This window comes from Lepidochelys kempii, chromosome 6 (genome assembly GCF_965140265.1).
Source record: "Lepidochelys kempii isolate rLepKem1 chromosome 6, rLepKem1.hap2, whole genome shotgun sequence".
Taxonomy (NCBI): domain Eukaryota; kingdom Metazoa; phylum Chordata; order Testudines; family Cheloniidae; genus Lepidochelys; species Lepidochelys kempii.
Window position 1 is genome coordinate 111200026 of NC_133261.1, and position 11031 is coordinate 111211056.

At 49.8% G+C, this 11031-nt stretch overlaps 1 protein-coding gene across 1 annotated transcript in view; it reads right to left on the bottom strand.

Moving 5' to 3' along the window:
* Positions 1-10144, bottom strand: part of LOC140913628 (uncharacterized) — a 43479-nt gene extending 33335 nt beyond the window's left edge. Inside the window, exons 1-2 of the mRNA XM_073350355.1 lie at positions 9305-10144; positions 8437-8715 (exon numbers count right to left, since the gene is read on the bottom strand). Of these exons, the coding sequence (XP_073206456.1) occupies positions 8437-8715; positions 9305-9887 (862 nt within the window). The 5' untranslated portion in view covers positions 9888-10144. The remainder of the gene's footprint in view (positions 1-8436; positions 8716-9304) is intronic.
* Positions 10145-11031: the final 887 nt, after the last annotated feature.

Consider the following 11031-nt stretch of genomic DNA (forward strand, 5'->3'; position numbering starts at 1 on the left):
AAGTCCAGTTGGCGGCGCAGCAGGGGCCTGGGGCTAAGGCAGGCTCCCTGCCTGCCCTAGCTCCATGTGGCTCCTGGAAACAGCCGCCAGGTCCCTGTAGCCCCTAGACGCATGGGTGGTAAGGGAGGCTCCGCGTGCTGCCCCCCGCCCCGAGGGCTGGCTCTGCAGCCCCCCATTGGCCGGGAACCACAATCAGTGGGGGCTGCAGGGGCAATGCCTGTGGGCACAAGGGCAGCATGCGGAGCCTCCCTGGCTGCCTATTTGTCATGGAGCTGCAGGGACCTGGAGGCTGCTTCCCAGACACGGCGATAAGTGCTGCTGAGATCCCACACCCCTCCTGCACCCCAAACCCTTGCTCCAGCCTTGAGTGCCCGCAGCCCTCCCATACCCAAACTCCTGCCCCAGCCCGGCGCCCCCTCCTATACCCCAAACCCCTCATCCCCGGCCCCAGCCAGAGCCCTCAACTGCACTCTGAACCTCTCATCCCCAGCCCAGAGCCCCCTCCTTGACCTCAAACTCCCCATTTCTGGCCCCACCAGGAGCCTGCACTCCCAGCCCAGAGCCCATACCCCCTTACCCCAACCTGGAGTCCTCATCCCCTGCCCCACCTCAGAGCCCGCGCCCCCAGCCGGAGCCCTCAACCCCTCCCACACCCCATCCCCCTGCCCCAGCCTGGTGAAAGTGAGTGAGGGTGGGGGAGAGCGAGCAACATAGGGAGGGGGGATGGAGTGAGTGGGGTGGGGCCTTGGAGAAGGGGAGGGGAGGGCTCTCAGGGGCTGGTCAGGGGTGTTCAGTTTTGTGCAATTAGAAAGTTGGCAACCCTAATCATATACGTGTTCTAGTAGGGACAAATTCTGCTCTCAATTTCATCAGTATAAAATATACTTTTTTATTTATTATTTGTACGACAGCACAACTAAGATTCGGGGGGGCCCAGTGTTGTGGGCACTGTACATACACATAGAATGACACAGACTCTGCCCTGAAGAGCTTACAATCCGAATTGACAAAGGGGTAGGATGAGACTCAGAAGTGAATTGCCAAGGTCACACAACAGATCGGTGGCAGAATCAAGAATAGAATCTAGGCCTCCTGACTCTCAGTGGTCTTTCTGTAAGACTACACTGCTTCCCCGTGAAGTCAATAGAAATATTCTGGATTTGGACTAGTGTAAATGAGAGTAGACTGGTGCCTTTAATGATTTGGATTTTAAGCAATTTTTAAATGACCTTATTTTTCAAAGCAATTAATTTCACTTTTAAATGACTGTATGTTTACTTTCAAGGATACTGTCTGAGAAGCGCGGTTAGAACCAGAAGAGGGTCTGTCAGCTACTCTGTGAGAAACACGGGACATTGAAATGACAGTGAGCAAGAAAACAAACAAGCCTTTTTAAGACCAGGACACGCCCATTTCCACCTCTCTTTTGGCTGCTGGCTACATAACTCACTTGCACGCAGAGGAAAGAGTTTTATGAATCGTGCAGAGTACAGATGTACTTTATTTGGAACGATGTGTGATCAAGTGAATTTACATAAACAACATAAAAGACTTGCAATATAATATGTTCATGATGAATTTCATGCCCCAATATTGTGACAAGTGATGATGATTCTTTGATGGCATTTTCCCCACATTTAACAGTTATTCATAAAGATGTATGGAGTCTTTGAATATGTTGAAACCTCCTGTAATAAATGAAATTGTACCTACCAACATACTTAAGACTCCGGGCTTTACTGGTAGAGACAGAAAACATTTAAATAATAAGCATATACCAAAAATGCTGGGGGAGAGGTTGCACTGGTTAAGAAATAAAAAAGGACAAATCCAAATAGAGAAAAAAAGGAACATATTGACATGCTGATTGAAAGTAAAGCTGGAGTTAACCTGACCAGACACCACCAGAAACATTCTAAACATGGCAAACAGTCTAAAACCAATTGCTCAAACAGTAAGACTAATGAAGGCCGTAATTATTTGTTTTAACTCGGTACTTGTTTTGTTTTTCTTGCCTGCTTAAAATAGAAATGAACTAACATGGTTTCTGAATTTGGAGGAAGGCTGGGAAAAATAAAAGGAAGTACAGAGATCAAAATATTTACTTATATCCATTTGTCACAGCCCATCGCTTTCCTCTGATCATTTAGGTGCTTATCTTCAGGGAACATCTGAGCTTCTTGTGGTTAACTTAGCATTAGTTGAAAGTGCACTGGATAATAAGTTGTGTCATGAAGTGATTTGCACCACTTCTGTGTCAATGGCCCACCATGAGATCGGTGAAAACAAAGTGATGCAATATCTGGACTTATCATGCCAGAAACATTTGAAACAGAATAGTTTTACTAATCTCTTATTAACACATTTTGGTTAAAATCCTGGACACACTAAATAAATGGGAGTTTTGCCACTGACTTCAGAGGGCCTAGGATTTCACCCTCTATCTTTCCACAGTAGCTTTTTGTTAATCCCAAATACTATAACTCTTTGTTGTGCTATTATTATTGTTTTTATTGCGCCAGCACCCAGAGTATTATGCAGTGTATAAACATAGAGGCAGTCACAGTCCCAGCCTCATAGAGCTTAGCCTCTCCCTCACGCTCTCTTTATTAAGGCTTGTATTTATTTTTACTTTTCAATACAAACAGAAAATGTAGAATTATAAATTTAAAATTATCATCTGTAACACTCAGCAGAGCGGCAAAATACATAAGCAAAAACTATTTTAACAACCTTAAGAATAAACTATATAATCAAAGAAATCAATACTTTGCAGCTAACAGGGGGACAACACAGACAAGCAGGGGTGCTGGAACAATTTGTATAGTGGGGGCACTGAGAGCTATTGAACCAAACTGTGAACCCTGTATATGTTGGAAACCACTTCAAGCCAGGGGGTGCTCCAGCACCCCGAGTTCCAGCACATATGCAGACAAGGCAGGGAGGGGATGTAAGAAAGAAGGGCAGGAAATAGAGAGGAGGAGGACAAAGGTCTGGGCCGACCACTGGGCCTTCAGGTGTTCCTTAGTTAAATGCCTCGAAAAATGAAGCCCAGATATCTCCAAACTCATGTAGTTGATCCCTGCGGCAAAAGATGGCCTTTTCTTTGGCCCTAGGGCACTGAGGTCAGAATACCATTGCTTTACTCTGTGCACTGATTTACTTTTCCACCTCTGTAAAAATACTCGCTTTGTGATCATGGCTGCTCTTGGAAACCATGAGTGCTGTGCTGATGCAAGGCCTAAATCAGGATACGTAGCTCTTGACCAATGTTTGCTAAAGCCAAGACTCATTTAAATACTAGGGTCAAATTCTTCCCACATCATGTGCAGAAGTGTTCTTATTCCACTATGCCAGCATGTACTCAAAGGAGGGTATGTCTACACTACGGAATAAGGTCAAATTTATAGAAGTCGGTTTTTTAGAAATCGGTTTTATATATTCGAGTGTGTGTGTCCCCACAGAAAATGCTCTAAGTGCATTAAGTGCATTAACTCGGCGGAGTGCTTCCACACTACCGAGGCTAGAGTCGCCTTCCAGAGCGTTGCACTGTGGGTAGCTATCCCACAGTTCCCGCAGTCTCCGCTGCCCATTGGAATTCTGGGTTGAGATCCCAATGCCTGATGGGGCTAAAACATTGTCGTGGGTGGTTCTGGGTACATATCGTCAGGCCCCCGTTCCCTCCCTCCCTCCGTGAAAGCAAGGGCAGACAATCATTTCGCACCTTTTTTCCTGAGTTACCTGTGCAGACGCCATACCACTGCAAGCATGGAGCCCGCTCAGGTAACCGTCACCCTATGTCTCCTGGGTGCTGGCAGACGTGGTACGGCATTGCTACACAGTAGCAGCAACCCCTTGCCTTGTGGCAGCAGATGGTACAGTACGACTGGTAGCCATCATCGTCATGTCCGAGGTGCTCCTGGCCACGTCGGCTGGGAGCGCCTGGGCAGACATGGGTGCAGGGACTAAATTTGGAGTGACTTGACCAGGTCATTCTCTTTAGTCCTGCAGTCAGTCCCATTGAACCGTCTTATGGTGAGCGGGCAGGTGATACGGACTGCTAGCAGTCGTACTGTACCATCTTCTGCCGAGCAGCCATGAGATGTGGATGGCATGCAGTCCTTCTGCACCGTCTGCTGCTAGCCAAAGATGTAAAAGATAGATGGAGTGGACCAAAACAAGAAATAGACCAGATTTGTTTTGTACTCATTTGCTTCCCCCCCCCCCCGTCTAGGGGACTCATTCTTCTAGATCACACTGCAGTCACTCACAGAGAAGGTGCAGCGAGGTAAATCTAGCCATGTATCAATCAGAGGCCAGGCTAACCTTCTTGTTCCAATAAGGACAATAACTTAGGTGCACCATTTCTTATTGGAACCCTCCGTGAAGTCCTGCCTGAAATACTCCTTGATGTAAAGCCACCCCCTTTGTTGATTTTAGCTCCCTGAAGCCAACCCTGTAAGCCGTGTCCTCAGTCGCCCCTCCCAGCGTCAGAGCAACGGCAAACAATCGGGCATCTGAGAGTGCTGTCCAGAGCAGTCACAATGGAGCACTATGATGGGGCTAAAACATTGTCGCGGGTGGTTCTGGGTACGTATTGTCAGGCCCCCGTTCCCTCCCTCCCTCCGTGAAAGCAAGGGCAGACAATCATTTTGCGCCTTTTTTCCTGAGTTACCTGTGCAGACGCCATACCACTGCAAGCATGGAGCCCGCTCAGGTAACCGTCACCCTATGTCTCCTGGGTGCTGGCAGACGCGGTACGGCTTTGCTGCACAGTAGCAGCAACCCATTGCCTTCTGGCAGCAGACGGTGCAATACAACTGGTAGTCGTCCTCGTCGTGTCCGAGGTGCTCCTGGCCACGTCGGCTGGGAGCGCCTGGGCAGACATGGGCGCAGGGACTAAATTTGGAGTGACTTGACCAGGTCATTCTCTTTAGTCCTGCAGTCAGTCCTATTGAACCGTCTTATGGTGAGCGGGCAGGTGATACGGACTGCTAGCAGTCGTACTGTACCATCTTCTGCCAGGCAGGCAAGAGATGAGGATTGCTAGCAGTCGTATTGTACCATCTTCTGCCAGGCAGGCAAGAGATGAGGATGGCTAGCAGTCGTACTGTACCATCTTTTGCCGAGCAGCCATGAGATGTGGATGGCATGCAGTCCTTCTGCACCGTCTGCTGCCAGCCAAAGATGTAAAAGATAGATGGAGTGGGTCAAAACAAGAAATAGACCAGATTTGTTTTGTACTCATTTGCCTCCTCCCCTGTCTAGGGGACTCATTCCTCTAGATCACACTGCAGTCACTCACAGAGAAGGTGCAGCGAGGTAAATCTAGCCATGTATCAATCAGAGGCCAGGCTAACCTCCTTGTTCCAATAAGAACGATAACTTAGGTGCACCATTTCTTATTGGAACCCTCCGTGAAGTCCTGCCTGAAATACTCCTTGATGTAAAGCCACCCCCTTTGTTGATTTTAGCTCCCTGAAGCCAACCCTGTAAGCCGTGTCCTCAGTCGCCCCTCCCAGCGTCAGAGCAACGGCAAACAATCGGGCATCTGAGAGTGCTGTCCAGAGCAGTCACAATGGAGCACTATGATGGGGCTAAAACATTGTCGCGGGTGGTTCTGGGTACGTATTGTCAGGCCCCCGTTCCCTCCCTCCCTCCGTGAAAGCAAGGGCAGACAATCATTTTGCGCCTTTTTTCCTGAGTTACCTGTGCAGACGCCATACCACTGCAAGCATGGAGCCCGCTCAGGTAACCGTCACCCTATGTCTCCTGGGTGCTGGCAGACGCGGTACGGCTTTGCTGCACAGTAGCAGCAACCCATTGCCTTCTGGCAGCAGACGGTGCAATACGACTGGTAGTCGTCCTCGTCGTGTCCAAGGTGCTCCTGGCCACGTCGGCTGGGAGCGCCTGGGCAGACATGGGCGCAGGGACTAAATTTGGAGTGACTTGACCAGGTCATTCTCTTTAGTCCTGCAGTCAGTCCTATTGAACCGTCTTATGGTGAGCGGGCAGGTGATACGGACTGCTAGCAGTCGTACTGTACCATCTTCTGCCAGGCAGGCAAGAGATGAGGATTGCTAGCAGTCGTATTGTACCATCTTCTGCCAGGCAGGCAAGAGATGAGGATGGCTAGCAGTCGTACTGTACCATCTTTTGCCGAGCAGCCATGAGATGTGGATGGCATGCAGTCCTTCTGCACCGTCTGCTGCCAGCCAAAGATGTAAAAGATAGATGGAGTGGGTCAAAACAAGAAATAGACCAGATTTGTTTTGTACTCATTTGCCTCCTCCCCTGTCTAGGGGACTCATTCCTCTAGATCACACTGCAGTCACTCACAGAGAAGGTGCAGCGAGGTAAATCTAGCCATGTATCAATCAGAGGCCAGGCTAACCTCCTTGTTCCAATAAGAACGATAACTTAGGTGCACCATTTCTTATTGGAACCCTCCGTGCAGTCCTGCCTGAAATACTCCTTGATGTACAGGCACCCCCTTTGTTGATTTTAGCTCCCTGAAGCCAACCCTGTAAGCCGTGTCCTCAGTCGCCCCTCCCTCCGTCAGAGCAATGGCAGACAATCGTTCCTCGCCTTTTTTCTGTGCGGACGCCATACCAAGGCAAGCATGGAGGCCGCTCAGCTCACTTTGGCAATTAGGAGCACATTAAACACCACACGCATTATCCAGCAGTATATGCAGCACCAGAACCTGGCAAAGCGATACCGGGTGAGGAGGCGACGTCAGCGCGGTCACGTGAGTGATCAGGACATGGACACAGATTTCTCTGAAAGCATGGGCCCTGCCAGTGCATGCATCATGGTGCTAATGGGGCAGGTTCATGCTGTGGAACGCCGATTCTGGGCTCGGGAAACAAGCACAGACTGGTGGGACCGCATAGTGTTGCAGGTCTGGGACGATTCCCAGTGGCTGTGAAACTTTCGCATGCGCAAGGGCACTTTCATGGAACTTTGTGACTTGCTTTCCCCTGCCCTGAGGCGCATGAATACCAAGTTGAGAGCAGCCCTCACAGTTGAGAAGCGAGTGGCGATAGCCCTGTGGAAGCTTGCAACGCCAGACAGCTACCGGTCAGTTGGGAATCAATTTGGAGTGGGCAAATCTACTGTGGGGGCTGCTGTGATGCAAGTAGCCCACGCAATCAAAGATCTGCTGATATCAAGGGTAGTGACCCTGGGAAATGTGCAGGTCATAGTGGATGGCTTTGCTGCAATGGGATTCCCTAACTGTGGTGGGGCTATAGACGGAACCCAAATCCCTATCTTGGCACCGGAGCACCAAGCCGCCGAGTACATAAACCGCAAGGGGTACTTTTCAGTAGTGCTGCAAGCTCTGGTGGATCACAAGGGACGTTTCACCAACATCAACGTGGGATGGCCAGGAAAGGTGCATGATGCTCGCATCTTCAGGAACTCTGGTCTGTTTCAAAAGCTGCAGGAAGGGACTTTATTCCCAGACCAGAAAATAACTGTTGGGGATGTTGAAATGCCTATATGTATCCTTGGGGACCCAGCCTACCCCTTAATGCCATGGCTCATGAAGCCGTACACAGGCAGCCTGGACAGTAGTCAGGAGCTGTTCAACTACAGGCTGAGCAAGTGCAGAATGGTGGTAGAATGTGCATTTGGACGTTTAAAGGCGCGCTGGCGCAGTTTACTGACTCGCTTAGACCGCAGCGAAACCAATATTCCCACTGTTATTACTGCTTGCTGTGTGCTCCACAATATCTGTGAGAGTAAGGGGGAGACGTTTATGGCGGGGTGGGAGGTTGAGGCAAATCGCCTGGCTGCTGGTTACGCGCAGCCAGACACCAGGGCGGTTAGAAGAGCACAGGAGGGCGCGGTACGCATCAGAGAAGCTTTGAAAACCAGTTTCATGACTGGGCAGGCTACGCTGTGAAAGTTCTGTTTGTTTCTCCTTGATGAAACCCCCCGCCCCTTGGTTCACTCTACTTCCCTGTAAGCTAAGCACCCGCCCCTCCTCCCTTCAATCACCGCTTGCAGAGGCAATAAAGTCATTGTTGCTTCACATTCATGCATTCTTTATTCATTCATCACACAAATAGGGGGATGACTACCAAGTTAGCCCAGGAGGGGTGGTGGAGGAGGGAAGGAAAATGCCACACAGCACTTTAAGCACAGCACTTTAAAAGTTTACAACTTTAAAATTTATTGAATGACAGCCTTCTTTTTTTGGGCAATCCTCTGTGGTGGAGTGGCTGGTTGGCCGGAGGCCCCCCCACCGCGTTCTTGGGTGTCTGGGTGTGGAGGCTATGGAACTTGGGGAGGAGGGCGGTTGGTTACAGAGGGGCAGCAGTGGCAGTCTGTGCTCCAGCTGCCTTTGCTGCAGCTCAACCATACACTGGAGCATACTGGTTTGCTCCTGCAGCAGCCTCAGCATTGAATCCTGCCTCCTCTCATCACACTGCCGCCACATTTGAGCTTCAGCCCTGTCTTCAGCCCACCACTTACTCTCTTCAGCCCGCCACTTACTCTCTTCAGCCCGCCACCTCTCCTCCCGGTCATTTTGTGCTTTCCTGCACTCTGACATTATTTGCCTCCACGCATTCGTCTGTGCTCTGTCAGTGTGGGAGGACAGCATGAGCTCGGAGAACATTTCATCGCGAGTGCGTGTTTTTTTCTTTCTAAGCTTCACTAGCCTCTGGGAAGGAGAAGATCCTGTGATCATTGAAACACATGCAGCTGGTGGAGAAAAAAAAAAGGGACAGCGGTATTTAAAAAGACACATTTTATAAAACAGTGGCTACACACTTTCAGGGTAAACCTTGCTGTTAACATTACATACATAGCACATGTGCTTTCGTTACAAGGTCGCATTTTGCCTCCTCCCACCGCGTGACTACCCCCTCAACCTTCCCCCCTCCCTGTGGCTAACAGCGGGGAACATTTCTGTTTAGCCACAGGCAAACAGCCCAGCAGGAATGGGCTCCTCTGAGTGTCCCCTGAAGAAAAGCACTCTATTTCAACCAGGTGACCATGAATTATATCTCACTCTCCTGAGGATAACACAGAGAGATAAAGAACGGATGTTGTTTGAATGCCAGCAAACATACACTGCAATGCTTTGTTCTACAATGATTCCCGAGTACGTGTTACTGGCCTGGAGTGGTAAAGTGTCCTACCATGAAGGACGCAATAAGGCTGCCCTCCCCAGAAACCTTTTGCAAAGGCTTTAGGACTACATCTAGGAGAACCGCAAATGCCAGGGCAAAGTAATCCTTTCACATGCTTGCTTTTAAACCATGTATAGTATTTTAAAAGGTACACTCACCAGAGGTCCCTTCTCCGCCTGCTGGGTCCAGGAGGCAGCCTTGGGTGGGTTCGGGGGGTACTGGCTCCAGGTCTAGGGTGAGAAACAGTTCCTGGCTGTCGGGAAAACCGGTTTCTCCGCTTGCTTGCTGTGAGCTATCTACAACCTCCTCCTCATCATCATCTTCTTCATCCCCAAAACCTGCTTCCGTATTGCCTCCATCTCCATTGAAGGAGTCAAACAACATGGCTGGGGTAGTGGTGGCTGAACCCCCTAAAATGGCATGCAGCTCATCATAGAAGCGGCATGTTTGGGGCTCTGACCCAGAGCGGCTGTTCGCCTCTCTGGTTTTCTGGTAGGCTTGCCTCAGCTCCTTCAGTTTCACGCGGCACTGCTTCGGGTCCCTGTTATGGCCTCTGTCCTTCATGCCCTGGGAGATTTTCACAAAGGTTTTGGCATTTCGAAAACTGGAACGGAGTTCTGATAGCACGGATTCCTCTCCCCAAACAGCGATCAGATCCCGTACCTCCCATTCGGTCCATGCTGGAGCTCTTTTGCGATTCTGGGACTCCATCATGGTCACCTGTGCTGATGAGCTCTGCATGGTCACCTGCAGCTTGCCACGCTGGCCAAACAGGAAATGAGATTCAAAAGTTCGCGGTTCTTTTCCTGTCTACCTGGCCAGTGCATCTGAGTTGAGAGTGCTGTCCAGAGCGGTCATAATGGAGCACTCTGGGATAGCTCCTGGAGGCCAATACCATCGAATTGTGTCCACAGTACCCCAAATTCGAGCCGGCAACGTCGATTTAAGCGCTAATCCACTTGTCAGGGGTGGAGTAAGGAAATCGATTTTAAGATCCCTTTAAGTCGAAATAAAGGGCTTCATTGTGTGGACGGGTGCAGGTTTACATCAATTTAACGCTGCTAAATTCGACCTAAAGTCCTAGTGTAGACCAGGGCTTAGGCTGCTAGGTGAGCAATTCACCTCATACAAGTACTGTAGTGCAATCTCTTTATTGTGAAAGTGGAACTTACAAATGTAGAAATTTTTTTTACTCAAAAACAAAACACTGTAAAACTTTTAGGGAGAGGGAAGCTATGAGTGAGACGTTCACCCCAGGGTCCTTGACTGGAGAGCAAGACCTGGTGAGGGCCCTTATTAGCGGACCCCCAAAGGAAGAGACTCAGGCCCCGTTGGATGAGCATGGGGAACAGGAAGCCTTGAGTGCCCAGGAGGAGACTGGGATCAATCCCAAACCCCCAAAGGGATGTGGGGGAACACCCAAGGGGCTGTGAATGGTGTGAGGACCTATGGGTCACGGCGGAGCTGTGGGGCATCCACCCCCTACACTATGTACTTTCTGTGGATGGGAGATGAAGGAAACCCACATGGAAACCCCTGGGATTGACCCAAAAGAGGAAAAAGACTCCCCCATAGGGCCCCCGCCAGGAGAGGGTGCAGAGGGGTGAACCTGACAGTTCGAGAAGGGGGGAGGTGTGTGACAGGGTGCTGGGCAAGGGGTTGCAGATTCAGCCCTCTGTCAGGCATGCTCCTCGTTAGGGGGAGTCACCCAATGAAATTAATAGGCAATAGGTTTAAAACAAACATAAGGACTTACTTCTTCACACAATATACTGTCAACCTGTGTAACTCATTGCCAGGAGAGGTTGTGAAGGTCAAAAGTATAACTGGGCTCAAAAAAGAATTGGATACATTCATGGAAGATAGGTCCATCTTTGTGTATTTG